The sequence below is a fragment of the Podarcis vaucheri genome (genome assembly GCF_965113315.1).
Source record: "Podarcis vaucheri genome assembly, chromosome: 12".
Taxonomy (NCBI): domain Eukaryota; kingdom Metazoa; phylum Chordata; class Lepidosauria; order Squamata; family Lacertidae; genus Podarcis; species Podarcis vaucheri.
The window spans coordinates 10,699,512-10,711,925 of NC_138750.1; the positions used below are offsets into that span (position 1 = coordinate 10,699,512).

General features: G+C 46.9%; 1 protein-coding gene across 1 annotated transcript in view; it reads right to left on the reverse strand.

The window, feature by feature from the left end:
- ITGA9 (integrin subunit alpha 9) overlaps positions 1 to 12,414 on the reverse strand; it is a 241,243-nt gene that overhangs the window by 95,721 nt on the left and 133,108 nt on the right. Inside the window, exon 16 of the mRNA XM_082192761.1 lies at positions 5,440 to 5,589. Coding sequence (XP_082048887.1) covers positions 5,440 to 5,589 — 150 coding nt within the window. The remainder of the gene's footprint in view (positions 1 to 5,439; positions 5,590 to 12,414) is intronic.

Below are 12,414 nucleotides of genomic sequence, written 5' to 3' on the forward strand. Positions count from 1 at the left end.
GCTCTGTCACACACAGAGGTTTGTGGGGTCGCACAAACTCTGAAGGGGCACAATTTTAAGCACAAGCAGCTAACCATCCCCTGACAGCAGTCTGACAGACTCTGTACGCTGCCTGTGCAGGAGAAAGCATCATGAGCAACCCAGTCGGAACCGGAGACGCAGGGGTTGGAGCTGGTCCAAGCTTGGAAGAAAGGTATCAAGCTCTGGAGGTCCATCTTGCGCTGCAGACGGCGAGGCTCGAGGAGAGAAGGGCTCAGGATGCTGACAAAAAGGGGAGAACCACTCAGTTCCCCAGAAAGGTACCAGGATTGGTGCAGAAGTTTGGGGGGGACCCCAAGGATTACCATGCCTTTAGGACTGAGATGCAATATGCTCTGAATGTGCAGTTTGATGAGTTCCCTGATGAGGAATCGCGAGTTGCGTTCGTAATTGGGCATCTTGAGAAGGGGGCGCGGGTCTGGGTTCGACCCCTGATGGCAACGCACAACGATATCCTAAAGGACACTATGAAATTCTTTCGTGCAATGGATATCATGTTTTCCAGCGATATTGAGGAAGGGTTGGTACGCAGACAGCTAATGGCTTGCAAGCAGGGAAGCAGATCTGTCCGTGAGTACTGGACTGAATTTACCATGCTGATTCACAGATTGGGGTGGGATTTATCGGCGGCACCCATTCAGATGCTATTTGAAGAAGGTCTTTCTTCAGCTGTGAAAGACGAGCTGGCCAGGAGCCCCAGGGCGGGGTCTATGGATCAGCTGACCAAATCTGCGCTGACCATTGGAGCGCGCCAGGAGGCAAGAGCCTTGGAGAGGCGGGAAGGGAGAGGGGAACGTTGGAAGGAGTTACGCATTCCAGACATTCCTGAGCCAGCTTTCCCGCCGGCAGAGCCGATGGAAATCGGAACAGCCCGCGCGCGCGCAGTTTCAAAGCCCAGTGAGGGGGCGAAGAAGGAGGGAAAGGGAGCCCGGAAATGCTATCTCTGCCAACAGCCAGGCCACTTTGCCAGAGTCTGCCCCCAGAGGAAGGAATGGCAAGGGATGGTGGGAGCTGTTGAGGGGGAAGAGCAGGGAGAAACGGAGCAGGTAAAAGCCAACGCCTGGTTGCCAGCAGGGCACTGCAGCCAGGCCAAAGAGCAGTGAAAGTGCCCCTTCCCCAAGTGCCAGTGCCAGAAGCTCCTCGACCTGCTCTAGTGCTTGAAGTGTCTCTAGAGCTGCAAAATGGACACCCCCTAAAAATAAAGGCGCTGTTGGACTCAGGCAGCTCCTGCAATTTCATGAGCAAGGAGTTTGCTGCTGAGCACCAGATACAGACTATCCCTTTAAGCAACCCCCTGCAGGTGACCACGATTGATGGCAGGGAACTGTTGGGAGGAGGCGTCAGCTTGCAGACCGTCCCAATGATAATGAGGGTGGCAAGGCACACAGAACTGATAGCGTTTAATGTGGCCACCTTGGGGAGGCGCTCCCATTATTTTGGGAATGAGCTGGCTAGCCCTACATGATCCGCTGGTGGGCTGGCATCAAAGAGTGGTTTCCTTCGGTTCAGCACATTGCTTAGAACACTGCAGGGGGGAAAAGGGGTCAGCAGGGGCCCAAGCCACCCTAGCAGGGACGGAAGTGATGGAGAAGGGGAAGGTGCCACCACAGTATGCTGATCTCAGCGACGTGTTCAGCGAGAAGGAAGCGGACCAACTACCCCCGCATAGGCCCTTTGATTGCCAGATCAATTTACTCCCTGGAGCACAGCTTCCTGTAGGCAAGTTGTATGCCATGTCAGACAGGGAGATGCAGGAGTTGCGAGCGTTCATTGACAAGAACCTGAAGAGAGGCTTCATCAGAGAGTCCAAGGCAGCGGGGGGTAGCCCAGTGTTTTTTGTGGATAAAAAAAACACGGACAAGCCGAGGCTGGTATGTGACTTTCGGGCCCTAAATGCAGTGACAGAGCCGGCGGCTTTTCCTATGCCCAGGATTGATGATATTTTGACCAGGGTGCGAAAAGGAAAGATTTTTACAAAGCTGGACCTAAGGGGGGCGTACAACCTGATACGTATAAGGAAAGGGGATGAATGGAAGACCACCATGTTCACCCCTTTGGGGGCATTTGAATACCTCGTTATGCCTTTTGGATTACAAACAGGCTCCGCGTGTTTTCAAGCCTTTATGAACCATGTACTGGGGCCTTTGCTCTACAAGAATTGCGTGGCCTTCTTAGATGACGTGTTGGTGTATTCGGAGAATGAGGAGCAACATGTGAGAGACGTCAGAGAAGTGTTGAGCAGGCTGCAAGCCAACAGACTGTGGGTGAAACTGGAAAAGTGTCAGTTTCATACCAAGGAGGTGGAATTCCTGGGGTACCGCTTGTCAGACAAGGGGTTGGCCATGGACCCCGGCAAGGTTCAAGCGGTGCTGGAATGGAAAACACCCAAGACCAAGAAGGATGTGCAGAGGTTCCTAGGGTTTGGAAACTTTTATCGTAAGTTCATCCGAAACTTCGCCCACCTGACGGCGCCCATCACGGACTGTCTCAGCAGCAAAAAGAAGTTTGTTTGGACGGGGGAGGCGGAGCGAGCGTTTGAGGAACTGAAAAGGGCCTTCGCCTCTGACGAACAACTTCTACATGTGGATTTACAAAAAAAGCTGAGGGTCGAAACAGACGCTTCGGACAGAGCCATAGGGGCGGTGCTTCTTCTGCAGCCGGGGAAGGAGGGGTCAGAGTGGCGACCGTGTGCCTTCTTTTCGCGAAAGCTGAACAAATCTGAGAGAAACTACACGGTGCATGACCGGGAACTTCTTGCGATTTATGAGGCCTTCCGGAGATGGAGGCACCTACTAATTGGTGCACAACAGAAGGTGCAAGTGTGCACGGACCATAAGAATCTAGAGTATTGGAGAACTGCGCGAGTGCTCAACCAAAGGCAGTTGAGATGGGCCCAGGAGTTCTCCAAATTTAACTTTGAGATTTGTTACGTACCAGGCCCGGAGAACGTTAGGGCGGACGCTCTCTCACGCAAACCTGAATATTTGGAGGGAGAGGGTGCACCCGAAGAGACCCATGTTATTCCCGAGGACCGCTGGGTGTGTGGGGCGGCTTTGGTGGGGCAAAGGGAACTGGTAGAGGGAACGGTGCAGGATGAATACGCCCAGGACAAACTCAGGGGTCTCAGGAGGGAGGGAGACAAACCCGGGGGTTTTGAGGAGAGAAACAGGGCGTTGTACTACAAGGGAGCGTTATACATACCTGAAGGGGAATTGAGGGAAAAGGTACTCAAGCAACTGCACGATAGCCCCACAGCAGGGCATTTTGGGCAACACAAAACCATGTGGCTGGTTACCAGGGAATTCTGGTGGCCCAAGGTCAGGGAAGATGTGCGGGAATATGTGAGAGGGTGTGACCGATGTCAACGAGCCAAGGGGGAGAGGCGGGCACCGGCAGGTTTATTAGAACCACTACCCACGCCGGAAAGACCATGGGAGGCAGTGGCAATAGATTTCATGACTGATCTGCCCAGGTCCAAAGGGAAGACAGCCATTATGGTTGTGGTAGACCTGTTAACCAAGATGGCCCACTTTATAGCCTGCTCACATGCGGTCACAGCAGAAGAAACCGCTAAATTGTTTGTGGAAAATGTGTTTAGGTTGCATGGTGCCCCCTTGAGGGTGGTTTCGGACCGAGGGAAACAATTTACTTCCAGGTTCTGGAGGAAGCTCATGAGCTTATTGCACGTAGAGGTGAATTTTTCCACTGCCCGTCATCCAGAAACCAATGGGCAGGCGGAAAGAGCTAATGGTGTCCTCCAGCAATATTTGAGGTGTTATGTGAATGACAGAGAGAATGATTGGGTGGAGAAGCTGGCGTTGGCAGAATTTGCCTATAACAATGCAGAGAACGTGTCCACGGGGATGAGCCCTTTTTTGGCCAATCACGGGTGTCATCCCCGAGCCTTCCCAGGGGGGGAGGGGGAGAACTGGAGCGTTCCTGCCGCAGAACAGTTCGTTGAAGAAATGGAAGCGATCCATCGCCAGCTCCAACTTAATTTAAACAGGGCGAAGGAGGAATATAAGAGGCAGGCAGACAAAACCAGAAGGGAAGGGGAAAGCATTAGGGTGGGGGACCAGGTGTGGCTGTCCACCCAAGGGTTACCATTTAAAGGAGGTTGTAAGAAGTTAAGACCCAAAAGACTGGGCCCATTTGAAGTCACGCAACAGGTCAACCCAGTGGCTTTCAGACTCCGGTTACCGAACCACATGAAGTTGCACCCAGTGTTCCACAGATCATTGCTGTCACCGTATATAGGGGACAGAGAGGGGAGGGTCAATAGGGGACCAGCTATGGAGGAAAAAGAACACAGCTACCATGTAGCGGAGATTCTCGATTCCAGGTGGAGGGGAGAGCAAGTAGAGTATTTGGTAATGTGGGAAGGGGAGCCGGAGTCGGAAAACACCTGGGTCAGGGCAGAGGATGTAGATGACGAGGTTTTGATTGAAACTTTTCATCAGAGATTCCCTAGAAAACCCCAGCCAGTGGCAAGGTTCCGGAGGGAATACTTCGCCACCACCGACGACGAAGAAGAGTTGGAGGGGTTCTCTGATTCCGAGGTGGAGGAGGATTCAGCGAGTCGGAACGAAGACCGATGGAGGGAATTGTTCGAGACGTCTGAAGATGAAGAGGATTCTTTTAGGGGTTTCAGCTCCTCACCGCCCAGAGGAGAAAGTAGGGGCGGGGGAGAGGGGGGCCCTGGAGGGGAGGTGGATGTCAGGGAACTGACATCGGAGGAAAGGGAAGTGGTAAGGCTCCCAGAGACTGGGAGAGAGTCAACAGCCAAAGCAGGGACCAGCAGGGGGAGCGCGGGGTCTCTGGAGGAGGATCTCAGTAATGCTGAGAGAGACGCAGCAGCCCAGGCAGGAAGCAGCAGGGGAGAGAAAGGGGTGAGAGACACTTCGAGCGAAAATAGCGGGGAGGTGTCAGAAGCTACTGCAGGGAGACCCATGCTTCGCCGGAAGCTGCCACGTCGTGAGTCCAGGAGACGCGTTTCCGTTAAGGAACTTCTTTGCTGGAAGCGCTTCCGCAGACAGCCACTGTCAGACTCTACTAGTGACTAGAGCAGACATGTCTGAGGAGCTCTGTCACACACAGAGGTTTGTGGGGTCGCACAAACTCTGAAGGGGCACAATTTTAAGCACAAGCAGCTAACCATCCCCTGACAGCTGGCTGCCTATAAAAGCTGGCTGGCTGAGCTGTTTGCTGTTCAGTTCTGTTCCAGCTTACAAATAAAGAGCTGCTTTGGAGAAATCGCTGCGTCGTCTGCTATGCCTACCCACTATTTAACAGTAAACATGAGCTTGAGTGCAAAGAAGGGAACAGCAGTTCTTTCCATCCTAGATTCTCCTGGTGTTGTTATTTATCCATTTTTAACAGGAAGATCATCTGGTACCTCACCTGGTTTCTCTGAGCCATCTTCTGCCCTCTCTTCCATCTAAGAACAGGCTTGAGTGAAGGCAATTCCTTTTCCTCCTTTGCCGTGATATGGTCTCCAAGATCATACGCAGCTTCAAATACAATTGGTGATATCACATCTTTGACCCTTCTCTGTAAGATTAAATTATACAAAAAGAGTGTTGTATGAATCAAAGCATAGACTGGGATGCCACTGCAAGCTCAGTGAATACCAGAAGCAACGTAGCTTCGCCTTCTTCTTCCTTTCCTTCTCATCCACTCATCCACTTCCTTCCCCAGCCCACCTGCTCCACCCAACAACGAAAAGATGGTATCTTCAAATTTCAGTCAGAAATATGGGGTTGCAGAACTATGGTTAAGCAACCCAGCATCTCTACTCATAATTACGCTTCGGAAGGATTTGTTCTTTCAAACATAAACGCACATTCATACACAAATGTGTGAGGCATTGGGGAAGGCATTCTAGCAGAATAATGTATTGCATTGCAATCTGCCAGTCAAATGATAGATTCAGACATGGAACTGAGAAGAATAAATTGATTATTCTCCTATGATAATGCAAGGGAATTTGGGTGGTGCCGCAATGGAAACCCTCCAGCTATTTCTCCTGAGACCTCCTGGTCATTTGCCCTCTGTTGGAACACAGGTGAGATGAAGGATCCTGTTCTGTCACCATTCCAGTGGAATTGTGGGGCGGCTGGGGCAGATCCATAGCTGTCAACTTTCAGATTTGAAAATAAGGGATCAGAAGCCTCAAAAATAAGGGATCAGCAGCCTCACCTGTCCCGGGGACAGTCTACAGGATATCTAACAATCCGGGATAGCAGTGGGAAATGGTGCTGGAATAAGGGAATTATTCCAGCAAAAAAAAAGGGAAGGTTGACAGCTATGGACAGATCCTGCCCTTAACTTCAGACTGCAAATTGTCTAGGTTGGCCTGGGATCAGTAAAACTTTTCTTTCTGCAGCAGACCTACATATTAATGAGCTAATGTACGTGAGGTATGAATCAACCCTCAGAGTATTTACACACAAATTAGACTCCTAAACTCACTTCATTTTCTATCAGAGTGAAGCTATGGAATGGCACCTACTGGCAGATAGGGATACTTTGAGGGAAGAACTTGCTGTCATCATTTGTTCAAAGCAACTCGGTGTGGTAGAGTTTTGGGAGTTGTGAGCTACATAAAGCATTTGGGAAGTGTAAGATGTGGCTTGGCATGCCAAGAGCTTATTAAATTAAAAATAACATTTGGAAGAGTAGCTGGCAGCTCCACCAGGCAACCTGTTATGCTCATTGCCTGCAGTTAGTGCATTATCCTAACATTTGCTAGGGAACAAAGAATAACAAGCAATTAAGCATGCCCTTTGTAGCATCCAAGTCCTGGTTCTCTTTATCTTCTGCCACCGGTTGTAGATGAAGTGGAACGACATATTGCGAAAAGAAAAACAGAAGCAGATATTGGGTTGCACCCACCCACAAGGGGTTTGCAGAGCTTTCAGTAGACAATAAAGACAGTGCTCGTTATGAGGGAAAAGGTAGGATAATGAAACACACACATGCACACACAAAAATAACAATTTAAGCCAAATCTTAGTCCTCAGCTGCAACCTTCTGAGAACAGTAGCTCAGGAGGAATGCATAAAAAGAAGCCCACTTTGCCACCTCCTTATTAGAGCACAGAATAACTGAAGGAGCGTCTCCACCCCATTGTTCTGCCCAGACACTGAGTTCCAGCACTGAGGGCCTTCTGGCAGTTCCCTCACTGCAAGAAGCCAAGTTACAGGGAACCAGGCAGAGGGCCTTCTCGGTAGTGGCGCCTTCCCTGTGGAACACCCTCCCACCAGATGTCAAAGAGAACAACAACTACCAGACTTTTAGAAGACATCTGAAGGCAGCCCTGTTTAGGGACGCTTTTAATGTCTGATATATTATAGTATTTTAATATTTTTTTGGAAGCCGCCCAGAGTGTAAATAATATTATTATTATTATTTACAATCATTCCATTAAAAATGAACTCAGGTGAGTGAGTGAACGCAGGTGAGAGAGGCAAAACAGGTCCTCTAAGAAGCAAGAGAGGGCCATCAGCATACGTGGAGAAAGTTTGAAATCTGCAGGAGTCTTTAAAAAAACCTGTTTTAAAAAACCCTAAGACAAATACTGAATTTCAATTGGAAAAGAAAAGTGGAAAACTGAGGAAGTGTGCTATAGAATGGCTTGCTTCAGCCCTTCACAGTTACTTACAGTATCCTGGAAGTGGCCAGAGCTGGCTGGCACCCTGAACAGGAATACTCCTATTTGCAGTTTTGGTTTTCATTGCAACTACTGTCCATTTGTTTCTCACTGAGATTCCGGTATACAAGGGTCTGAATCAATAAACTGGCGGTGAGGTTAAGCGATTTTCTTATAGGTCCATCACGTAGCTGAGGAAATCCCAAACAGCCCACCAGTATCCCATGAGAAATACATGGCTTAAAATGAAAAAAAAATCTCCTACGAGCCCAAAATATTTAGGAAAGAGAAGGCTACTGGCCAAACCTTTTGAGTGGTTAATTGCCATCGCCTTGCCTCCCTTCTATCAGACCCTGCACAGAGGGACAAGTCATCCTGCCATGTCTCTATAGAGGATGTAATTGGATCATTCAATCATTCCCAAATTACCACCCACATCCGTGGAGAGTGGCTGAAAAGAGACAAGCCCAGAGCAGCAATTAACCATGGAAAATTGCCCGCCCTTAGAGAAGGCTGCCTCCAGATCAGAACACTGACTTGCTTTGGGTGGGTAGCGTAACTTGTTACTCAAGCATCCTGCACTGAAGAACCTGCACCAGGTGAGGTTTGGGATAGATGTCCTGCATAATTAAACATAAGTAAACATAGCTGAGTGTCAGAATGAAGGATTCCAGCAATTTTAATTTGGGGCAAGAAATGGAGGCAGTGAGAGATTTTACTTTCTTGGGCTCCATGATCACTGCAGATGCTGACAGCAGTCACGAAATTAAAAGACGCTTGTTTCTTGGGAGAGAAGCAATGACAAACCTAGACAGCATCTTAAAAAGCAGAGACATCACCTTGCCAACAAAGGTCCGTATAGTTAAGCTATGGTTTTCCCAGTAGTGATGTATGGAAGTGAGAGCTGGACCATAAAGAAGGCTGATCGCCGAAGAATTGATGCTTTTGAATTATGGTGCTGGAGGAGACTCTTGAGAGTCCCATGGACTGCAAGAAGATCAAACCTCTCCATTCTGAAGGAAATCAGCCCTGAGTGATCACTGGAAGGACAGATCCTGAAGCTGAGGCTCCAAGACTTTGGCCACCTCATGAGAAGAGAAGACTCCCTAGAAAAGACCCTGATGTTGGGAAAGATAGAGGGCACAAGGAGAAGGGGACAACAGAGGACGAGATGGTTGGACAGTGTTCTTGAAGCTACTAACATGAGTTTGACCAAACTGCAGGAGGCAGTGGAAGACAGGAGTGCCTGGCGTGCTCTGGTCCATGGGGTCACGAAGAGTCGGACATGACTAAACGACTAAACACAACAAAACATAGCTGAGTGTCAGAATGAAGGATTCCAGCAATTTTAATTTGGGGGTGGGGGTCGTGTGCCCCAGTGAGAATCAACACTGCTATGGATGGTAAAAGCTTAATGCCACAGTTGCTGTTAAACAGCCGACCTATTGTGCAAGGAACACAAAAGCCAGTCAGCCAACCAAGGTACCACACACACTGCCTTGCCCCTATAATTGAGGGGGCTGGGGCCATGCGACTTGCAATGTACCCTCAGTCCAAGAGTAACACTTCAGAGCTTCTTAATGACTTCTAAAGAGCCCCCCACCCACCCACCCGATCCTTTCCTCATGTTTATTTATTTATATGAAAAGGATTTAGATCCCACTCTTATTCTCTATGGGTCATGAAAACAGTATACAAGAAAAACAAAACCAAGGCATGATAGACAACATAAGCTGAAAACACAGGCACCAATAAAGCTAGACAGGCTCTAAAAAACCTGGGCTTTTTTTTATAAAAAAAGAAAGTTCACTGCCCTAAACACAAGCAGGGAGAGAGCCATATGAATATCTTGCAGGAAGGATCTCCAGAGTCAAAGGGCCACTGCAGAAAAGGCCCTATTCTGTGTTGTCACCTTACAAGTACCTGCAGAGGCAGTGAGAAGGGCTCCTGTGGAAGATCTTAGTTCTCTGGCAGAGTTATAAAGAGTCCTTCAACTAACCTGGCCCAAGCCATTATGGGCTTTATATGTCAAAATCAGCACTTTGCATTGCACTGGGACTAAGTAGGTTATCAGTGCTATTGATATACATTTTGGGTGGGGTGGGGTACCAGGAATCCTAAATCTCTTTTAAATTCCAGCAACTTCTAAAGTGTGCTTTTGCTGGGTGCTGTTCTGCTTCACGTCTTTTGATGAAAGCTGTGGCAAGCAGAAGCTAGATTAATCGCATGTGTGGACGCTTCCCTCCAGAAAGCCCTAGGGAAATAGATTTCATACAGCCGCTTGTCTTTAATTAAAGCTTCCGAGTGCAGATTCTACACCAGCCATTCATTACAGCACATGTTCAGCTCTTTCAAGTGATCTCCTTACAGATTACAGACTTTCCAGAGGACTGGCAGATTCAATAAGGCAATACGCAGCCAGTTCTAATGCAATGAAAATGGCACTTAGCTCAAAGAGGCTGAATAATTGTTCTTGGGATCAATCTCTTTTTGGTGGTTCGTTGCAGCTGAACTTCCAACTCCCTGATTCTTTGATCAGATGTAGACAACATATACCATAAATGGTCATTAAAGCCTAAGGGCTTCTGCATATGTTGTATGTATGTTATTTTCCAGCCCAAAGCAATTGCTGCATTTACATTTTGGACACTACAAACAATGAGTGCAATCCAGAAAGCACGGATGGCAGGGGGTGGGGGAATTATTTGTAGTTTTTTGTACAAGGGGCCCCCATTCATTTCAGCAGAATCTAAGCAGCTGTTTAAGTCCCACTAAATTTGGTAGAATTTAGAGCCCCTTCAAAGGCTACTAAAGCCAGTTCTTAAGCACATATAACTCCACAATAGTAATGAGGTTTCAAGCAATCCTGTTTGCTTAATGTGCCAAGAAATGAACAAGCCTTTTAGCAGCACATGAAACCCTTTCACGGTGGAAGGAAACAAACCAGGAAGTCTTTCATTATTTATTATTTTATTTCATAAAATTTATACGCCTCTTGATTGGTTGTTGTTTTTTTAATTAAAAAAAAAAACCACCCTGCAAAGTGGCTTACAAAAGATAGAACAGTAAAATCAAGAAAAATCCATAACCATACTTTTAAACATATAAAAGTCAAAATACTAAAACAGATTAAAATTACAGTCCCTAAACTTTCTAAGCATCTGGGTAGGCTTGTCTAGACAAGAATGATTAGTTATGGTTTCCTTGTTTTGTCCAAACTGAGAAACTATGGTTAAACCAGCATATTAAATATTCACGACTTATTTGGAAGCTGTTAAATTATAGTTTCCTGATTTAGATGAAATGAGAAACTATTGTTAATGGAAGACTTCCTAGTTTGCTAGCATAAGGGGAGAAACTACGGCTGCATTTACTGCTCACACCCTTAACAGGTACCCAACACCCTTAACAGACTACATCTTTGGTGAATGTTGTATGCTTCAGATGCATAGTGTATATGCAGCCTATGAGGCTGTGTGTGTGGCCAAAAGGCTCATTCATATCTTGCCTTATATTAGAGCCGAGCTGAGATTTGCATTCTGGTTTCCCTAGTCCAGCAGTCTATGCAATGCACCATAAACCTGAATATGGGCTGGCTATACTAGAGGAAAAGTGGAACAATGAAGACAATCTCGTCCATAATGTCCCCATATTATGGGAAGTCATGTTGATTCCTCAGGCTCCCAGCAAACCCCTCCTGTTGCTATTTTATTCTGAATCACTTTAGAAGCATCTTTATGGAGCCTGCATTATATCATATGTCTTGTCACTGCATATATTGCAAAGAAAATAAGCCACAAATTATGTGCATGGGCACTGCACTATGTATTCTGGACCCAGGAAATTCTACCATGCAAAGCAGATAAATAATATAAGGTATAACCCCTATTATGGGAAGGAAGGGCAACAATATCAACACGGATTGAAAAGACTTTGGGGTCCTTCTATCTTGATGTTTAGCAGGAAGGTGGGAGCTAACAGGAGTGACTTTGCATAAGACAAGAATCTTTGAACCAAACAACTTGTAGGCATCTTGTGCTATAGTGACATCCCATCCATATCCATGACACATTCATAACTTTGAAGGGAGGGAAGTTAACCAAGAAAGCACATGCAGTATTTTTGCCCCCAAACTGCTATTTGAGAGGCTAAATCAATCACTATGCCTAATCACCACTACATGACTCCCAGAAGAAAACAATCTTGGCTGGGATGTCAAATAATTCCACTCTTAATTATCAGCCAGAGGCCAATGTATAAATATAGGGTAAGACACTGTATTTGACTGCATTTCAGAAAGCCAGCAAGAAGGGGGAGGCATGCCCAATATTTTGATGTGTGTTACACTCTCCCAGGGCAATCTTTTAAAATTAGAGGTTGTTTGTACTGCAGCCTTTCATTCCCCCCAAATACATAAACAGTGGGTAATGAACTGCCTTTCTTTCTTTCTTTCTTTCTTTCTTTCTTCCTTTCTTCCTTTCTTCCTTTCTTCCTTTCTTCCTTTCTTCCTTTCTTCCTTTCTTCCTTTTTCCTTTCCTTTCTTTTCTTTTCTTTTAAAAAATACCTAACTCAATTACAAGGGCAATTTCCAAAGCATCAAAGACAATCCCTTTGAACCATCCTGCAACTTGCATATACGCTTGTCATTGTTGACGTCTTCTCCATGCCAATCATTGCATAGGTTCAAAGTCTTATAAGGAATCTGTTACGAATTTGCGACGAGA